General features: G+C 43.3%; 1 protein-coding gene across 2 annotated transcripts in view; it reads left to right on the forward strand.

The window, feature by feature from the left end:
* Nucleotides 1–23,086, forward strand: part of LOC139572392 (intermediate conductance calcium-activated potassium channel protein 4-like) — a 53,477-nt gene that overhangs the window by 11,372 nt on the left and 19,019 nt on the right. For both annotated transcript variants that reach the window (XM_071395143.1, XM_071395144.1), the window contains exons 3-6: nucleotides 1,742–2,205; nucleotides 4,325–4,460; nucleotides 13,628–13,738; nucleotides 22,865–22,986. In XM_071395143.1, the coding sequence (XP_071251244.1) occupies nucleotides 1,742–2,205; nucleotides 4,325–4,460; nucleotides 13,628–13,738; nucleotides 22,865–22,986 (833 nt within the window). The remainder of the gene's footprint in view (nucleotides 1–1,741; nucleotides 2,206–4,324; nucleotides 4,461–13,627; nucleotides 13,739–22,864; nucleotides 22,987–23,086) is intronic.

Genomic DNA, 23,086 nt, shown 5'->3' on the forward strand with positions numbered 1-23,086 from the left:
AATAGGTAATTGTAGAGCTTTGGACCAATCCATTTCTGAAATGAGGCTTGGAGTGGGACTGGGATGGATGGTTCCTTCGTTTCCATCCACCTGATTTGATGTGTAATCTCCCTCATTCTCTATCTGAAGATGAGCCCTCAGTCAGATGGGAATCTGTACTCCATTGTTGTCCTTTCCACCATGATAGCCCGATCAGGCTCGAAGGATGTAAAAACTGGTTAGGGTTGGTTGGTCAAGGACTGTATTTTGAGGTTGGCTTGCTCTGCCCTGGAGGTTAGTCTATAAGAACACAGGATATGGAGGTTCAGTTGAATTTCTATAAACACAGGTGAAAGGTAAGGAAATTAACTTACACCAGCAAGCTTCAGGTGAGCCAAATTTTAAGGGAAGGTGTGGCAATATCAAGGGAAGGTGTGGCAATATCTAGGGAAGGGTGTGGCAATATCAAGGGAAGGGTGTGGCAATATCAAGGGAAGAGTGTGGCAATATCAAGGGAAGGGTGTGGCAATATCAAGGGAAGGGTGTGGCAATATCAAGGGAAGGGTGTGGCAATATTAAGGGAAGGTGTGGCAATATCAAGGGAAGGGTGTGGCAATATTAAGGGAAGGGTGTGGCAATATCAAGCGAAGGGTGTGGCAATATTAAGGGAAGGTGTGGCAATAATTAGGGAAGGGTGTGGCAATATCAAGGGAAGAGTGTGACAATATCAAGGGAAGGGTGTGGCAATATCAAGGGAAGGTGTGGCAATATCAAGGGAAGGGTGTGGCAATATCAAGGGAAGGGTGTGGCAATATCAAGGGAAGGGTGTGACAATATCAAGGGAAGGGTGTAACAATATTAAGGGAACGGTTTGGCAAAATCAAGGGAACGGTGTGGCAATATCAAGGGAAGGGTGTGACAATATCAAGGGAACGGTGTGGCAAAATCAAGGGAACGGTGTGGCAAAATCAAGGGAACGGTGTGGCAATATCAAGGGAAGAGTGTGGCAATATCAAGGGAAGGGTGTGACAATATCAAGGGAACGGTGTGGCAAAATCAAGGGGAAGAATGTGACTGAAGTTCCCCCTCTGCTGCAGGAACTGGGTGGCGATTGGGTAATGGGAAAGTCAGTCAAGGGCAACAAGACTACGAACTGAGTGTTGTAAAATGCTTACGGCAGTTTCAAATATCAAGAGTTACGAAGAAACCTCAAAACAACAGGAATTGAAGGTTTTGGCCAGCGCGGGATTTGGTTTTCATTTTCTTTAGTAATATAATAAAGTGATTTCTTGGAGTTGTGTCATGTCAGACTAGGATCAGACAGGATTATATTTAGAATCTAAGAGACTTGTGAGTCAGAGAGGGCTTGTGTCGCTTACAACCCCCACAATCTTGACTTTCACTGGCTCCGTATCTGCTTGGGTGGGTCTTTGTTTGCCTTGGCATCATGTTTCTGTCGTTGCTGTTCTTCTAATTCCCACCTTTAGTTAATCATCATTTCCTTAATGCTTCAAATCAAATGAACAATTCTCCGTTGACATCCTTCTTTTCCTACCTCTCTCTCTCTCTCTCTCTCCCACTCAATCCCTTTCCCTCTTGCAATTTCTCACTCTCTTTCTCTCTTTCTCTTTGTATTTATCTTTCACTCTCTTTCCCCCTCTCTCTCCCTCTAACTCTCCTTCTCCCTCTGGCTCTTCCAATCGCCCTCATCCCCTTCTATCTCCCCTGTCGCCCCTGTTCCGACCCCTCACTTTTTCTCCAGCTCTTCATCATTGACCACAACCAGGTGGACTGGCGCATCGCCATGACAAGCCGCAGGGTGCTGGGCATCTCCCTGGAGCTGCTGGTCTGTGCCATCCATCCCGTGGGCACCTACTGGGAGGTGGCTGTCCCTGCACCCATCGCCAGGGAGGGGGTAGAGGTCAACTCCTCCAACTCGGCGCCGCTGTGTGTGTCCTCCCGCCACGGGGAGGCACTGTTGGACACAGAGCTGCTACTGTCGGCGTTGATGTTCCTCAGGCTGTACCTGGTCCACAGGACGATTCTACTGCACAGCAAGGTGCTCCTCAGTGCCTCCTATAGGAGTATCGGCTCGCTCAACAACATCAACTTCACGTTCCGCTTCGTGCTCAAGGTGCTGATGAACAAGTACCCGGCGCGCACGCTGATGGTGTTCATCTTCTTGTTCTGGCTCATCGCTTCCTGGATGCTCACACTTTGTGAGAGGTAGGGTGGAGGGGAGCGCACACACTCATGCTCACACGCATGCTCACACACACACACACACACCACACACACACACACACACACACACACACACACACACACACACACACACACACACACACACACACACACACACACACACACACACACACACACACACACACACATGCACTGCATGACTCGCACACAATCTTCTGTTTGAGATACACAGGCACAGACACACAGTGAGATATGAAAACAGTTTGCCAAAAATCTAAATATAACACATTACTACTGCCAGCACAGAAACACGCACACATACACACACACCCCTACACAGTTTATTACAAACAGACTGGGGCAATCAATTGCTCACTCTACTTCAAATATTGATGGTCAATTTGAGTTCCCCATTCAGAAAGGATGTCTAATAACAGATTCAAAGTTGATCGTTTTCTGTTGAGTTACTCCGACAAATTACTCTTCATTGCGAGCCAACACATACCATCCTAGGCCTCTGAAGTCTGCTTGTGGCCAACGTGAGGTCATTTGTTTAGGCTGAACCTACAATGGGATGGGATTCTTAGATCTCAGTTACATAGAGAAATCAAACGTGTTAATTAATCAAGCTGCATGTTAAACAAACTGACGTTTTGGTTATACGATCTGATGATTGACAGATTGTAAGACTTCTGAGTAACACCCGACAGGTATAATGCATTATAACTTCCCTGTAGGCAATAGAATACTTAAGATGAACACTGAATTTTTAATGGTTTTGAAATAGATTCTGAGAAAACAACAACTTACAAAAGTCAGCCCATTTTTGAGTCAATTTCACCATCTGTCCAGACAATTCAACTTCCATTTTCTCTTTTCTGGAATTGAAACAGGACCTTCCCTGACCCCACAGCCACTGACAGATAAACAGATAATCACAGTCTAACTGTAACTACAACGCTTTGATCTTTGGATGCCCATAAAGATTCTAAATCTCAAAACAAATCAAATCAAATTTTATTTTTCACCTGCGTCGAATACAACCTTACCGTGAAATCCTTCCTTGCAAGCCCTTAACCAACAATGCAGTTTTAAGAAAATAGAGTCAAGAAAATATTTACTAAATAAACAAAAGTAAAAAAATAAAAAAATTGTTACATAATAAAATATCAATAATGAGGCTATATTTTTTTATTTTTCCAGGTAAGTTGACTGAGAACACGTTCTCATTTGCAGCAACGACCTGGGGAATAGTTACAGGGGAGAGGAGGGGGATGAATGAGCCAATTGTAAACTGGGGATTATTAGGTGACCGTGATGGTTGAGGGCCAGATTGGGAATTTAGCCAGGACACCGGGGTTAACACCCCTACTCTTACAATAAGTGCCATGGGATCTTTAATGACCTCAGAGAGTCAGGACACCCGTTTAACGTCCCATCCGAAAGACGGCACCCTACACAGAGCAGTGTCCCCAATCACTGCCCTGGGGCATTGGGATCTTTGTTTAGACCAGAGGAAAGAGTGCCTCCTACTGGCCCTCCAACACCACTTCCAGCAGCACCTGGTCTCCCATCCAGGGACTGACCAGGACCAACCCTGCTTAGCTTCAGAAGCAAGCCAGCAGTGGTATGCAGGGTGGTATGCTGCTGGCCATATAGAGGGGGTACCGATACCGAGTCAATGTGCGGGGGTTTCAGGTTAGTCGAGGTTATTTGTACATGTAGGTAGGGGTAAAGTGTCTATGCATAGATAATAAACAGTGAGTAGCAGCAGTGTAAAAACAATGGGGGGGGGGGGGGTTGTCAATACAAATAGTCTGAGTGGCCATTTGATTAATTGTAAAGCATTCTCATGGCTTGGGGATAGAAGCTGTTAAGGAGACTTTTGGACCTAGACTTCGTGCTCCGGTACCGCTTACGGTGCGGTAGCAGAGAGAACAGTCCATGACTTGGGTGACTGGAGTTCTTGACAATCAGATTTGCCAACTTAATATATCTCTGTTTTTGTCTTACCCATTTGTCTGATCTTGTTAGTAATGTAATGTCTATATAATATTGATAAAATCTATGAATATCTTCATGTAAGACATATGTATCTGTGTATGTAGTGAGTGACCCCAGGGTGTGTGGCCCTCTACAGGCAGATACAGGAGGAGACTGGTCGCATGGACACGGCTCTCTGGCTCATTGCCATCACCTTCCTCACTGTGGGATATGGGGACGTGTCCCCCAAAACCAGCTGTGGAAAAGTGGTGTGCCTCTTCACCGGAGTCATGGTAACTATATGGAGTCATGGTAACTATATGGGGAGGGGAATATGGAGAGATAGGGAAAATAACATTTCTAGCCTGAGTGTCAAAGCATGATTAAGCCTGTATCTTAAAGGTTACAATGGCTTTTTAAAGCAGAACATTACTGTAAAGTAGACAGGCTAAATAACATACATGTACTGTACATGGCTTCTTGTCTCTGCAGGTGTACAGATGTATGATCAACATTTTTGCCAGTTTGCTACAGCAGGGCAATAATCCAGCAGCAACAGGAAATGTGAATTACGAAATGGATTTTAGTTAATGAATATTTTTGTAGGGGTTGATCGATTTTTTGTAAGGGAAAATCATGTCTGAAATTTCAAGGTAGAAATTACAAACTTCAGAAGCCTTTTTAAACCTCAAATAAACTGCATTGCAGGAAAGTTCTTTTGCAACAGGGTGATCAAATGAAGAAGAATAGAGAGAAATTGAAACACTAGTCAGTGCTCTTGAGTTGGTTGTTGTGTAAGTACCCATTACGTTGAAGTGGCTGCAGAAAGTTATTTACTTACAGTAGAAATACAGTGGTGGTTGGTGCCACACAATAATGACTTTGATGCTGGCGGCTAGTTGCTGGGTACATGCAGAGAGCATGCCATGTACAGTACTGTTGCTGCTAACTCATTGTTTGCCTGTCGCTACTCCCATCGATCTCTCTTGTCTTGGCCTCTTTCTATATTATTTTCCATGATGGCATTCTTACAATGTCCTACACTACAGCATGTGCCCCCGGTGTGTTGCCAGTGCATGCTATGATGTCTTAAAGTACAGTAGCTGTAGTTTTCATATTGAAGCTTTTCTATTCTATTCTGAAAATGAATTTAACACAACTGTACCACTGTAATAGTATTTTTATTATTGTTTTCCCCACTATCAGCTTGTATATGCCATGTTTAGGGAAGAATACCTGACAATGTCTTGGTTGTTGATACACCTCTGAGATAAGGGGTGTTGAGTAATGGGTCAGAGAAGTGACACACACACACACACACACACACACACACACACACACACACACACACACACACACACACACACACACACACACACACACACACACACACACACACACACACACACACACACACACACACACACTGGAGTAGTTGTTATGTAGATGTCTTGGCACTGAGCAGAGGTGGGAGATGTGAAAGGTTACAGTGAGCTTACTGTTTTTATGGGTGAACTCAGAGAGTACAGGCACTGATAATATTGAACTTTATTTTTATAGCACGTTTCTTACAGAATGCAGCCCCAATGTGCTCTACATGATAACATATGACCTTTCTCTTGTCGAACGATGAAAGCAGTGTGGTTATTGACGCATGTATTGTTATGTCTGTGACTCAAACGCTTTGGTTACACCCACTGGTAAGAAAGGTACACGCAGTAGACAAAAAGCTAATTTGAAGCACTGTAAGCATATTTGAAATTTGTGAAAGTGCTGCGACTCTTATGTTCAAGCAGTCTGGATGCCATGGAAATGACATTAAATAATACACTTCAGGTCTTGTTCTGTCATAGAAAAGAACAAAGGAGTTTCAATATGATATATTGTCATAATTCAACTGCCATTGTTCACAAAACAATGGACCCTCACCAATAAGAATATAGGCCAATATCTCAGTTAAGTAGGTTGATGCTGAGTACAAAGAGTTGATAGGTTTTTACAATGGAAGAATATTTGTATTTATTTGTATTATTTTTTACAGTACCAGTCAAGTTTGGACACACCTACTCATTCCAGGGTTTCTTTATTTGTACTATTTTCTACATTGTAGAATAATAGTGAAGACATCCAAACTATGAAATAACACATATGGAATCATGTAGTAACCAAAAAAGTGTTAAACAAATCTAAATATATTTTATATTTGAGATTCTTCAAAGTAGCTACCCTTTGCCTTGATGACAGGTTTGCACACTTTTGGCAGTCTCTCAACCAGCTTCACCTGGATTGCTTTTCCAACAGTCTTGAAGGAGTTCCCACATATGCTGAGCACTTGTTGGCTGCTTTTCCTTAAATCTGCGGTCCAACTCATCCCAAACCATCTCAATTGGTTTGAGGCCGAGTGATTGTGGAGGCCAGGTCATCTGATGCAGCACTCCATCACTCTCCTTCTTGGTCAAATAGCCCTTACACAGCCTGGATGTGTGTTTTGGGTCATTGTCCTGTTGAAAAAGAAATTATAGTCCCACTAAGTAGATGGGATGGCATATCGGTCCTCATGAGAGCCAGTTTCATCATAGTGCTTGATGGTTTTTGCGACTGCACTTGAAGAAACTTTCAAAGTTCTTAAAATTTTCCGCATTGACTGACCTTCATGTCTTAAAGTAATGATGGACTGTCGTTTCTCTTTTCTTATTTGAGCTGTTCTTGGTCTTTTACCAAATAGGGCTATCTTCTGTATACCACCCCTACCTTGTCACAATACATCTGATTGGCTCAAACGCATTAAGAAAGAAAGACATTCCGCAAATTAACTTTTAACAAGGCACACCTGTTTATCCTTGTGTAGTCTTAACATTTTGTATACTCCCCTTGTCCTAAGGGTAAAAAATGACCCGCCTTCACTAAACCCCTAAAATAAAGCATCTTAATTGAATTTTAAACCCCAAATCTATTTTGCATGAAGAAACAACCTGTCATTCATCACAAACTTTGTATAATAACCGGGGTTCTCTCTCTTCACAATGCAAAAAGTCTGCATTTAAATCAGTGGACACCACTCGTTTTTATTACAACACACTTGTCATAATTTTTTTTTTTTTTAGGTTTGTTATTATTATTATTGCTAAAGGTACTGCATAGGTGTAAACATATTTTTTTTTGCAAGAGATAGCACTTGCTAGCACTTGTGTGGTGTTACAAGTGCCTTTCCCAGCTGCTCTAAGAAAGTAGCAGAAATGTGCAGAAAGTAGTTTGAATGCATTTTACTGATGGGAAACAATAACAGCCTTGACATTTTTTGGCAACATAGTGATATATTCTTATATACTGTACAATGAGGAATTCAACTACAAAATACTAGTCTTCTCCCATTTTTGAACCATTGCCCCCACCCACAAGGTGTATAAACAACAACAATAAATAAGAATAAAATAATAAATACAAAACAAAAACGTGAAGTACATAAATCAATCAACTCTAGTTAGCACATGTAGGACAGTATGCAAATGTGTGTGCATGGACTTTGCAGATGCATTTCTCATATGTGCAGCACATAGTATTTGTTTTACAGTCCTTCTTTGGGGGCAGAATTGGCATCTCCTCCTCTTGCCTGCTCCAGCTACAGCCTCGGGTGGATCAGGACAAGATTCAGCCCCCTGAACAGCTTCCACAAGCACTGCAGAGGCTACTGTGCAGGGGAAGCGTTCCCTTCTTTGAATGTGTGGGGTTACAAGTGCCTTTCCCAGCTGCTCTAGGAACACCCTCCTCTTGTTCCGCTTATCAGGCATCCAGGTAGGGTTGATCTTGTTCCATATCACAAAGGCATTGTATGAGGACACATCAATGATGTTATGGAAGATGACCAGGGGCCAGCGGGCAGTCATCCTCCTGCAGTTGTAAGTTCCAATCACCTTGTCCAGGTTGTCCACGCCTCCTTTGTTGTGGTGGTAGTCCAGGATGATGGCTGGCTTCCTGTCCTCACGATCACTGATCTCAGCCGTTTTGTACAGTGTGCTCAGGAAGACCACATTATTGTTCCTCTTTGGGAGGTAAGAAACTAGAGTGGTGGTGGGGGTGAAGGCAAACTTTGATGAGAAGGCCTCCTTGTTGCGAGGAGTGCAGGGGGGAGCTCAGGCTTATTCTTTCTAACTGCACCAACCATGGTGATCTTCCTCTTCGGGAGCTGCTGGCTGAGTTCATAAGAGGTGAAGAAATTGTCACACTTGACATTGTGCCCCCTCAGTCTGTCTGTCACATCAAGCACAACCCGCATCCCCTGGTTCTTCTCCGAGCCTCCACTGGTCGGCTTCCCTGTGTAGACTTGCATCTTCCAAGCGTAGCTGGATTGTGCATCACAGGCCTGAGTTGATGTGTTCAAACTTTTTACTGGTACTGTATATAGGTATGGAATGGGCGACTTATATATCTCTCAGTCCTGGCATGTGGAATAGAGAGCAGGTGGATCTGCCTGACACTTGTCCTCGGCAGACGGGTAACTGTTCTCTGAAGGGGGTCTTGAACAGGGAAAAAGGAAAGTCAAGGTACAGTTTCTCTCTTCTCTCATGAAGTGAGGGCAGTGATAGTGACGTCAGAGCATTGTTGTTTCAAATCAAATCAAATTTTATTAGTCACATACACATGGTTAGCAGATGTTAATGCGAGTGTAGCGAAATGCTTGTGCTTCTAGTTCCGACAATGCAGTAATAACAACAAGTAATCTAACCTAACAATTCCACAACTACTACCTTATACACACAAGTGTAAAGGGATAAAGAATATGTACATAAAGATATATGAATGAGTGATGGTACAGAACGGCATAGGCAAGATGCAGTAGATGGTATAGAGTACGGTATATACATATGAGATGAGTACTGTAGGGTATGTAAACATAAAGTGGCATAGTTTAAAGTGGCTAGTGGTACATGTATTACATAAAGATGGCAAGATGCAGTAGATGATATAGAGTACAGTATATACATATACATATGAGATGGGTAATGTAGGGTATGTAAACATTATATTAAGTGGCATTGTTTAAAGTGGCTAGTGGTACATTTTTACATAATTTCCATCAATTCCCATTTTTAAAGTGGCTGGAGTTGAGTCAGTATGTTGGCAGCGGCCGCTAAATGTTAGTGGTGGCTGTTTAACAGTCTGATGGCCTTGAGATAGAAGCTGTTTTTCAGTCTCTCGGTCCCTGCTTTGATGCACCTGTACTGACCTCGCCTTCTGGATGATAGCGGGGTGAACAGGCAGTGGCTTGGGTGGTTGTTGTCCTTGATGATCTTTATGGCCTTCCTGTGACATCGGGTGGTGTAGGTGTCCTGGAGGGCAGGTAGTTTGCCCCCGGTGATGCGTTCTGCAGACCTCACTACCCTCTGGAGAGCCTTACGGTTGTGGGCGGAGCAGTTGCCGTACCAGGCGGTGATACAGCCCGACAGGATGCTCTCGATTGTGCATCTGTAGAAGTTTGTGAGTGCTTTTGGTGACAAGCCGAATTTCTTCAGCCTCCTGAGGTTGAAGAGGCGCTGCTGCGCCTTCTTCACAACGCTGTCTGTGTGGGTGGACCAATTCAGTTTGTCCGTGATGTGTACACCGAGGAACTTAAAACTTTCCACCTTCTCCACTACTGACCCGTCGATGTGGATAGGGGGGTGCTCCCTCTGCTGTTTCCTGAAGTCCACAATCATCTCCTTTGTTTTGTTGACGTTGAGTGTGAGGTTATTTTCCTGACACCACACTCCGAGGGCCCTCACCTCCTCCCTGTAGGCCGTCTCGTCGTTGTTGGATTTCCAGGATATGCCGTGCCAGGGATGGTTCTGCAAACACGCTTCTGTATGGGCTCGAGTTGTTCAGAGAGGGCTTGAGTCAAGGAGCTGTGCCAAGCTGTTGCGGTATACTCTAGGCAGGGTTGAACATAGCCCGTGTAGATGGCTACCAGGTCCATTTGTGGAAAGTTAAATATTTTAAGTCGACGTAGGAAGACTTTTTGCTTCCCTTGCGAATCATTGAATCGTTTTGTTCGTCCCACTGCAGAATGTTTTGCACAATGACTCCAAGGACTTTCACACTTTCACAGACTTGCAGGTTTTTCCCATATATCATAAGGGGACATGCAGGGGCAGGTTTCTCATACATGTTACCAACAGGATCTTGCACTTTGAAGGGTTTAGGGCCATGTACCTAGTACAGGGAGCGAGAGAGAGGGAGGGAGGTATCTGGGTGTTTTCTGCTTGTTGGGCTGTAAGGACTTGGCTCTCTGCCTCACCTCAGCTCTGCCCGTTTCCGATCCGAGCAGATAAGCGACGGAGAGTCAGAGGGGCGCGAGCCAGGCTGAGACACCTCCCTGACACAGTGGAAAATTATCCTTCACTCCTCTTTCTCTCCCTCTCCCCTTGTTTATATAAGCTTTCCCCGTTTTTAAGGGGAAACTTTCCACCATTTCCATTTTTAGGTAGTTTATAGCCTTTGGCACCACTGGAACAGGAGGGCGTGCCAACCTGTGCCAATGACTTGGAAGAAAAAAAAGTTTCCTACTCCCAACAGGGCAGCTCTCGAGGACAATGAGTGAAGCAGTACTCACACCTGTAGTGCTCGGCTGTCAATGACCCCTAGGCTCAACACCTCTATCCTGGGCTGGCCTGCCTCTCTGGTAGTGTCCCAGCTGTGCTGGGGAGGTGAGCAGAGCAGCGTGCTCGTCACACATCCTATCAGTGGGGTGTGGATGGATCCCTGGGAAGGATGTTGTGTCTCTCAAAATTCCCAGATTACACCGGGGCAAATTCACACAGAATCTTTGGTTCAAGTCATGCCCATGTCCATCCCAGTACCAGTGAGTGGGTTGGTTGATTTTAGGAAGCCAGCAGAGTATTTTGGGAGCTCTTAGGAGGGGACAGGGGACTATTGCAGGATTTGTGATTCATCTATCTGAATGGCTCTTAGCATTATCTCTGTGACCAGACTGTAACCTGTGTTTCATTGTGAGCCTATGCGTGCATGCTAATATGATTGTTCTTCTTTATCAGACTTGTATCTCTCTCTCTCTTTTACTAATGCAAACAAGGGAAGGAAAACAGGTAAAAATCAGTCTCCATTTTCAAACCAGTCTAATCTTTAAATGATATGATTACACTATGTCTCTAAAACCATGTACTGTATTTTCACAGTAATTACCCTGGCAGGTACAATGCAATTACAGTGTAGGTAGATACACATTGGTACAACTGTGAGCTTTGTGCAATTACAGTACATATTGATATAAAATTGCACTCAATGGTAAATTAACTACAGTTGAAGTCGGAAGTTTACATACACTTAGGTTGGAGTCAGTAAAACTCGTTTTTCAACCACTCCACAAATGTCTTGTTAACAAACTATAGTTTTGGCAAGTCGGTTAGGACGTCTACTTTGTGCATGACACAAGTAATTTTTCCAACAATTGTTTACAGACAGATTATTTCACTTATAATTCACAGTATCACAATTCCAGTGGGTCAGAAGTTCACATACACTAAGTTGACTGTGCCTTTAAACAGCTTGGAAAATTCCAGAAAATTATGTCATGGCTTTAGAAGCTTATGATAGGCTAATTGACATCATTTGAGTCAATTGAAGGTGTACCTGTGGATGTATTTCAAGGCCTACCTTCAAACTGCCTTTGCTTAACATCATGGGAAAATCTAAAGAAATCAGCCAACCAAAAATTGTAGACCTCCACAAGTGTTGTTCATCCTTAGGAGCAATTTCCAAACGCCTGAAGGTACCACGTTCATCTGTACAAACAATAGTATGCAAGTATAAACACCATGGGACCATGCAGCCGTCATACCGCTCAGGAAGGAGACGCGTTCTGTCTCCTAGAGATGAACGAACTTTGGTGCGAAAAGTGCAAATCAATCCCAGAACAACAGCAAACCTTGTGAAGATGCTGGAAGAAACGGGTAAAAAGTATCTATATCCAATGTGAGAAACGAGTCCTATATCGACATAACCTGAAAGGCCGCTCAGCAAGGAAGAAGACACTGCTCCAAAACCACCATAAAAAAGCCAGACTACGGTTTGCAACTGCACATGGGGACAAAGATCGTACTTTTTGGAGAAATGTCCTCTGGTTTGATGAAAAAAAAATAGAACTGTTTGGCCATAATGACCATTGTTATGTTTGGAGGAAAAAGGGGGAGGCTTGCAAGTTGAAGAACACCATCCCAACCGTGAAGCACAGGGGTGGCAGCATCATGTTGTGGGGGTACTTTGCTGCAGGAGGGACTGGTGCACTTCACAAAATAGATGTCAAGGAAAATTATGTGGATATATTGAAGCAACATCTCAAGACATCAGTCAGGAAGTTAAAGCTTGGTCACAAATGGGTCTTCCAAAGGGACAATGACGACAAGCATACTTCCATAGTTGTAGCAAAATGGCTTAAGGACAACAAAGTCAAGGTATTGTGGTGGCCATCACAAAGCCCTGACCTTAATCCTATAGAAAATTTGTGGGCAGAACTGAAAGAGCGTGTGCAATCAAGGAGGCCTACAAACCTGACTCAATTACACCAGCTCTGTCAGGAGGAATGGGCCAAAATTCATCCAACTTATTGTAGGAAGCTTGTGGAAGGCTACCCGAAACATTTGACCCAATTTAAACAATTTAAAGGCAATGCTACCAAATACTAATTGTGTATGTAAACTTCTGACCTACTGGGAATGTGATGAAAGAAATAAAAGCTGAAATAAATCATTCTCTCTACTATTATTCTGACATTTCACATTCTTAAAATAAAGTGGTGATCCTAACTGACCTAAGACAGGGAATTTTTACTCTGACTAAATGTCAGAATTGTGAAAAACTGAGTTTAAATGTATTTGTCTAAGGCTTATGTAATCCTCCGACTTAATCTGTATGTTATATCTCCCCCATAGGTTAGAAGTGTAGTCTAAGATTTCACAGTAAGAATTAGTGTGTTGAGACTATTGTACCACACTGAAATATAGTCACTTTTAGTGCCAAGTCACTCTGATTCACCCTGTGGGGTTCCTGAGCATTCGTCAGCATTTAGTTGTTCCCTATCCAGCAATAGCACAATGCTATTCTCAGAGTAAACCATACTACTATATCAGTGGCACAGTGGCATATGATTAACCATTTCACTCTCACATAAACATAAGGTCAATTCAGTGTAACTAGTATTATTTGGCGAAATAGGCAAAATAGGCCCACCATATTTGTACAAGTTATAGCAAGTCACAACTATTTAATAACCTCTTGAAAAGGAATTGCGATGTCTATCTTGATGTTAGCCAAGCAGACCTGAAGCAATAGGGCTAATTTTGAATGTTGACATGATCATTTTGTGAATTCCGACTCTGACTCCCGCTCTTACGGACACGAGGAGGATGACAAACGGTGGTGGTGGTAACCATAATGACGGTGGTGTGGCTGTCTGTGTGTTTGTCCTCAGGGTGTGGCCTGTACCGCCATGCTGGTGGCCGTCATGACCAAGAAGCTGGCGCTGAACAAAGGAGAGAAACACGTGCACTTCTTCATGATGGACATCCAGATCTCCAAACGGGTGAGACAAGGAGAACGACTGCACCAGAGTTTTTCCATATCCCATGTGTCCACCTAGTCAGGAAAACTCTGGGCCTTAGTTCTAACCTTTACTAGGGTTGGGAGTTTTTCCTGGTCAGGTGGTCACAGGGTCAGTAGAAATACCTGGCTCTATAATGACAGTAATGAATGTACATGTTGTTGGTGTCTCTTAGTTCAAGGAGTCATTTATCCCCATATTTCCAATAACTGAATGATAAGAAAAACATACTGTGAAGATCCAAACTACTGTCCTGCATTGATAACAGGTAGCAGCCAGCTCCCTTCAAAGTTTCCCTCGGTCTCACAAGAAAAACAAAACCTTTGACACAACAGATGAGGCCTTCTGGGTGGATGCAGAGATATTTTCTGTATCGCCGCGTGTTATGATTTTGGAGTCTTTTTATAATATATTTTTTTCCTTAAATAGGGCATTCCAGAGGACAGGATAGTGTGGGGAAAGGTCTGGGGGGGGGGGGGGGGGGGGGGGGGCGCGCTTGGGAGGTGGGGCCCGCCAATCTCTTAATAGCCTCCAAAAGGCGTCAAAAAGAGGAAACAATAGTGTCCCTGTCAGGAAAGGGACTTGTGTCAGTCCAGGACGGGGCGCTCGGACCGAGAGGAAACTGGATAAGATGATGTGTGTGTTGTGTGTGTGTGTATATACTCACTGCCGTAACTGACGACACAGTGAGCGAGTGTATGTTGTTGAGGGGTTACTTCATGTTGAAGCCTCAGACAGGATCCATCTGCTTGCTTATCGCCGGGAAGGAGAATCAACAACCTGAAAATAAACGAGCACAACGGAAGATGCTAGCATGATTTCAATATCCATTTCCAAATATTCATCATTCTCGAATATATAAGTAGTGTATGGCAGGATTCTTTGAAATCCACTGACCTGACTGAGCATTAGCTGAGCGCTAGGTTGTCAGTGTGAGGATGTGAGGTTATAGGTCTGCTGAGGATGTAACTGCTTCCTCCCTGGCACTGAACACATCCTCTCACTGGGTGCATCCTTATGTCTGTTGGTAGTTGTTTGGTGTGTGTGTGCGCATCCCTGCGGAGCTGTCCGTCATTGCCCTGATTTACGTTGACAGGAAGAATAAGAAAAGACATCTGGGCACGGCCCCTGACGGCCTCTAATAATAACCCCACACACAGGACAACACAAGACAGGGCCCGGCTGGAGTGACTTCACCAGGCTCAGATAGGCAGTTACAGTGTTCTCATCAGTAAGAATAGCAGACAAATAGAATCAAAGAGAAAAAAAGAAGAATATGTTTCCGTAACCAACCTTATGGCCCACTGATGCCTATTCGCATCCTCAAATATTATTCCCTGTATGACGGGTACATGTCAATCCGTTTAGGTTTTTAGCAAACACCGCCGTGTAGCAAACATTAGTGTACAGCCCATCCCGCCTGACCCAGTTCTGCACTAGGCAACATTGTTTTCATCAACGTTAACCATGGACTACCTCTCACTTCATAACAGCAGTTTAATCAGCAAATAAACATGCTCCCAAGATGGCACCATGATATTAACATGCTGTCAAGATGACACCATGATATAAACATGCCCCCAAGATGACACCATGATATAAACATGCCCCAAAGATGACACCATGATATAAACATGCCCCCAAGATGACACCATGATATAAACATGCCCCAAAGATGACACCATGATATAAACATGCCCCCAAGATGACACCATGATATAAACATGCCCCCAAGAGGGCACCATGATATAAACATGCCCCCAAGATGGCACCATGATATAAACATGCCCCAAAGATGGCACCATGATATAAACATGCCCCAAAGATGGCACCATGATATAAACATGCCCCCAAGATGGCACCATGATATAAACATGCTCCCAAGATGACACCATGATATAAACATGCTCCCAAGATGACACCATGATATAAACATGCTCCCAAGATGGCACCATGATATTAACATGCTGTCAAGATGACACCATGATATAAACATGCCCCCAAGATGCCCCCATGATATAAACATGCCCCCAAGATGACACCATGATATACACATGCCCCCAAGATGACACCATGATATAAACATGCTCCCAAGATGACACCATGATATAAACATTCTCCCAAGATGGCACCATGATATAAACATGCCCCCACGATGACACCATGATATAAACATGCCCCAAAGATGGCACCATGATATAAACATGCCCCCAAGATGGCACCATGATATAAACATGCTCCCAAGATGACACCATGATATAAACATTCTCCCAAGATGGCACCATGATATAAACATGCCCCCACGATGACACCATGATATAAACATGCCCCAAAGATGGCACCATGATATAAACATGCCCCCAAGATGACACCATGATATAAACATGCCGTAGAGATGACACCATGATATAAACATGCCCCAAAGATGGCACCATGATATAAACATGCCCCAAAGATGGCACCATGATATAAACATGCTCCCAAGATGGCACGATGATATAAACATGCCCCAAAGATGGCACCATGATATAAACATGCCCCAAAGATGGCACCATGATATAAACATGCCCCCAAGATGACACCATGATATAAACATGCCCCAAAGATGACACCATGATATAAACATGCCCCAAAGATGGCACCATGATATAAACATGCCCCAAAGATGACACCATGATATAAACATGCCCCAAAGATGACACCATGATATAAACATGCCCCAAAGATGACACCATAATATAAACATGCTCCCAAGATGGCACCATGATATACACATGCCCCAAAGATGACACCATGATATAAACATGCCCCAAAGATGACACCATGATATAAACATGCCCCAAAGATGGCACCATGATATAAACATGCCCCCAAGATGACACCATGATATAAACATGCCCCAAAGATGACACCATGATATAAACATGCCCCAAAGATGACACCATGATATAAACATGCCCTCAAGATGACACCATGATATACACATGCCCCAAAGATGACACCATGATATAAACATGCCCCAAAGATGACACCATGATATAAACATGCCCCAAAGATGACACCATGATATACACATGCCCCAAAGATGGCACCATGATATAAACATGCTCCCAAGATGACACCATGATATAAACATGCCCCAAAGATGACACCATAATATAAACATGCCCCAAAGATGACACCATGATATACACATGCCCCAAAGATGGCACCATGATATAAACATGCTCCCAAGATGACACCATGATATACACATGCCCCCAAGATGACACCATGATATAAACATGCCCCCAAGATGACACCATGATATAAACATGCCCCCAAGATGGCACCATGATATACACATGCCCCAAAGATGACACCATGATATAAACATGCCCCCAAGATGACACCATGATATAAACATGCCCCCAAGATGGCACCATGATATACACATGCCTCAAAAATGATACCATGATATAAACATGCCCCAAAGATGACACCATAATATAAACATGCCCCAAAGATGACACCATGATATAAACATGCCCCCAAGATGACACCATGATATAAACATGCCCCCAAGATGACACCATGATATACACATGCCCCAAAGATGACACCATGATATAAACATGCCCCCAAGATGATACCATGATATAAACATGCCCCAAAGATGACACCATAATATAAACATGCCCCAAAGATGGCACCATGATATAAACATGCCCCAAAGATGACACCATGATATAAACATGCCCCAAAGATGGCACCATGATATAAACATGCCCCAAAGATGACACCATAATATAAACATGCCCCAAAGATGACACCATTATATAAACATGCCCCAAAGATGACACCATGATATAAACATGCCCCCAAGATGGCACCATGATATAAACATGCTCCCAAGATGACACCATGATATAAACATGCCCCCAAGATGACACCATGATATAAACATGCTCCCAAGATGGCACCATGATATACACATGCCCCAAAGATGACACCATAATATAAACATGCCCCAAAGATGGCACCATGATATAAACATGCCCCCAAGATGGCACCATGATATAAACATGCCCCCAAGATGGCACCATGATATAAACATGCCCCAAAGATGACACCATGATATAAACATGCCCCAAAGATGGCACCATGATATACACATGCCCCAAAGATGACACCATGATATAAACATGCCCCCAAGATGACACCATGATATAAACATGCCCCCAAGATGACACCATGATATAAACATGCCCCAAAGATGACACCATGATATAAACATGCCCCCAAGATGACACCATGATATAAACATGCCCCAAAGATGACACCATGATATACACATGCCCCCAAGATGGCACCATGATATACACATGCCCTAAAGATGACACCATGATATAAACATGCCCCCACGATGACACCATAATATAAACATGCCCCAAAGATGACACCATTATATAAACATGCCCCAAAGATGACACCATGATATAAACATGCCCCCAAGATGGCACCATGATATAAACATGCTCCCAAGATGACACCATGATATAAACATGCCCCCAAGATGACACCATGATATAAACATGCTCCCAAGATGGCACCATGATATAAACATGCCCCAAAGATGACACCATGATATAAACATGCCCCAAAGATGACACCATGATATAAACATGCCCCCAAGATGGCACCATGATATAAACATGCCCCAAAGATGACACCATGATATAAACATGCCCCAAAGATGGCACCATGATATACACATGCCCCAAAGATGACACCATGATATAAACATGCCCCAAAGATGACACCATGATATAAACATGCCCCCAAGATGGCACCATGATATAAACATGCCCCCAAGATGACACCATGATATAAACATGCCCCAAAGATGACACCATGATATAAACATGCCCCCAAGATGACACCATGATATAAACATGCTCCCAAGATGGCACCATGAAATACACATGCCCCAAAGATGACACCATGATATAAACATGCCCCAAAGATGACACCATGATATACACATGCCCCAAAGATGGCACCATGATATAAACATGCTCCCAAGATGACACCATGATATAAACATGCCCCAAAGATGACACCATAATATAAACATGCCCCAAAGATGACACCATGATATACACATGCCCCAAAGATGGCACCATGATATAAACATGCTCCCAAGATGACACCATGATATACACATGCCCCCAAGATGACACCATGATATAAACATGCCCCCAAGATGACACCATGATATAAACATGCCCCCAAGATGGCACCATGATATACACATGCCCCAAAGATGACACCATGATATAAACATGCCCCCAAGATGACACCATGATATAAACATGCCCCCAAGATGGCACCATGATATACACATGCCTCAAAAATGATACCATGATATAAACATGCCCCAAAGATGACACCATAATATAAACATGCCCCAAAGATGACACCATGATATAAACATGCCCCCAAGATGACACCATGATATAAACATGCCCCCAAGATGACACCATGATATACACATGCCCCAAAGATGACACCATGATATAAACATGCCCCCAAGATGATACAATGATATAAACATGCCCCAAAGATGACACCATAATATAAACATGCCCCAAAGATGGCACCATGATATAAACATGCCCCAAAGATGACACCATGATATAAACATGCCCCAAAGATGGCACCATGATATAAACATGCTCCCAAGATGACACCATGATATACACATGCCCCAAAGATGACACCATGATATAAACATGCCCCAAAGATGACACCATAATATAAACATGCCCCAAAGATGACACCATTATATAAACATGCCCCAAAGATGACATCATGATATAAACATGCCCCCAAGATGGCACCATGATATAAACATGCTCCCAAGATGACACCATGATATAAACATGCCCCCAAGATGACACCATGATATAAACATGCTCCCAAGATGGCACCATGATATACACATGCCCCAAAGATGACACCATAATATAAACATGCCCCAAAGATGGCACCATGATATAAACATGCCCCCAAGATGGCACCATGATATAAACATGCCCCCAAGATGGCACCATGATATAAACATGCCCCAAAGATGACACCATGATATAAACATGCCCCAAAGATGGCACCATGATATACACATGCCCCAAAGATGACACCATGATATAAACATGCCCCCAAGATGACACCATGATATAAACATGCCCCCAAGATGACACCATGATATAAACATGCCCCAAAGATGACACCATGATATAAACATGCCCCCAAGATGACACCATGATATAAACATGCCCCAAAGATGACACCATGATATACACATGCCCCCAAGATGGCACCATGATATACACATGCCCTAAAGATGACACCATGATATAAACATGCCCCCACGATGACACCATAATATAAACATGCCCCAAAGATGACACCATTATATAAACATGCCCCAAAGATGACACCATGATATAAACATGCCTCCAAGATGGCACCATGATATAAACATGCTCCCAAGATGACACCATGATATAAACATGCCCCCAAGATGACACCATGATATAAACATGCTCCCAAGATGGCACCATGATATAAACATGCCCCAAAGATGACACCATGATATAAACATGCCCCAAAGATGACACCATGATATAAACATGCCCCCAAGATGGCACCATGATATAAACATGCCCCAAAGATGACACCATGATATAAACATGCCCCAAAGATGGCACCATGATATACACATGCCCCAAAGATGACACCATGATATAAACATGCCCCAAAGATGACACCATGATATAAACATGCCCCCAAGATGGCACCATGATATAAACATGCCCCCAAGATGACACCATGATATAAACATGCCCCAAAGATGACACCATGATATAAACATGCCCCCAAGATGACACCATGATATAAACATGCTCCCAAGATGGCACCATGATATACACATGCCCCCAAGATGGCATCATGATATACACATGCCCCAAAGATGACACCATGATATAAACATGCCCCAAAGATGGCACCATGATATACACATGCCCCAAAGATGGCACCATGATATAAACATGCCCCCAAGATGGCACCATGATATACACATGCCCCAAAGATGGCACCATGATATAAACATGCCCCAAAGGTGACACCATGATATACACATGCCCCCAAGATGGCACCATGATATACACATGCCCCAAAGATGACACCATGATATAAACATGCCCCCAAGATGACACCATGATATAAACATGCTCCCAAGATGACACCATGATATAAACATGCTCCCAAGATGGCACCATGATATAAACATGCTCCCAAGATGACACCATGATATAAACATGCCCCAAAGATGACACCATGATATAAACATGCTCCCAAGATGGCACCATGATATAAACATGCTCCCAAGATGACACCATGATATAAACATGCTCCCAAGATGACACCATGATATAAACATGCTCCCAAGATGACACCATGATATAAACATGCTCCCAAGATGACACCATGATATAAACATGCTCCCAAGATGGCACCATGATATAAACATGCTCCCAAGATGGCACCATGATATAAACATGCTCCCAAGATGGCACCATGATATAAACATGCCCCCAAGATGACACCATGATATAAACATGCTCCCAAGATGGCACCATGATATAAACATGCCCCCAAGATGACACCATGATATAAACATGCCCCCAAGATGACACCATGATATAAACATTCTCCCAAGATGGCACCATGATATAAACATGCCCCCAAGATGACACCATGATATAAACATGCTCCCAAGATGGCACCATGATATAAACATGCTCCCAAGATGACACCATGATATAAACATGCTCCCAAGATGACACCATAATATAAACATGCCCCAAAGATGACACCATGATATAAACATGCCCCCAAGATGACACCATGATATAAACATGCCCCCAAGATGACACCATGATATACACATGCCCCAAAGATGACACCATGATATAAACATGCCCCCAAGATGATACCATGATATAAACATGCTCCCAAGATGGCACCATGATATAAACATGCTCCCAAGATGACACCATGATATAAACATGCTCACAAGATGACACCATGATATAAACATGCTCCCAAGATGACACCATGATATAAACATGCTCCCAAGATGACACCATGATATAAACATGCTCCCAAGATGGCACCATGATATAAACATGCTCCCAAGATGGCACCATGATATAAAAATGCTCCCAAGATGGCACCATGATATAAACATGCCCCCAAGATGACACCATGATATAAACATGCTCCCAAGATGGCACCATGATATAAACATGCCCCCAAGATGACACCATGATATAAACATGCCCCCAAGATGACACCATGATATAAACATTCTCCCAAGATGGCACCATGATATAAACATGCCCCCAAGATGACACCATGATATAAACATGCTCCCAAGATGGCACCATGATATAAACATGCTCCCAAGATGACACCATGATATAAACATGCTCCCAAGATGACACCATGATATAAACATGCCCCCAAGATGACACCATGATATAAACATGCTCCCAAGATGACACCATGATATAAACATGCCCCAAAGATGACACCATGATATAAACATGCCCCAAAGACGACACCATGATATAAACATGCCCCCAAGATGACACCATGATATAAACATGCCCCAAAGATGACACCATGATATAAACATGCTCCAAAGATGACACCATGATATAAACATGCCCCAAAGATGACACCATGATATAAACATGCTCCCAAGATGACACCATGATATTAACATGCCCCAAAGATGACACCATGATATAAACATGCCCCCAAGATGAAACCATGCTATGACATGCTGTCATCCTTCCGGTTAGTGCTGTAATTCTTTATACCTAAACTTAATCCTGCTATAAACATGAGTGTTAGCTTAATGCATCACCGTTCCATATACTCTTATCTCCAGCTGGGACAGTCATGCTGTACAAAGGAGTGTGTGTCACACACGTACACGTTAGGGCTGCAGGTTTGATTGACTGGGTCTTGATGTTGGCACTCTGTCTGTCCCAGATCCGCCATGCTGCTGCCAATGTGCTGAGGGAGTGTTGGCTGCTGCACCGCACCAACCTGACCAGGGGAAACAGTGGAGAGCACCGCAGACACCAGAGGTGCCTACTGGAGGCCATCAGAGTGTAAGTCCTCATCACAGTTTAACCTTTGTATTTCAGATGGGAGTAGGCCATCAGTTTGTCCACTGCTGTATGCATCTTCTTCAGGTTTCTGGGACACAAC

The sequence above is a fragment of the Salvelinus alpinus genome, chromosome 4 (assembly GCF_045679555.1).
Source record: "Salvelinus alpinus chromosome 4, SLU_Salpinus.1, whole genome shotgun sequence".
In the NCBI taxonomy this organism is placed as follows: domain Eukaryota; kingdom Metazoa; phylum Chordata; class Actinopteri; order Salmoniformes; family Salmonidae; genus Salvelinus; species Salvelinus alpinus.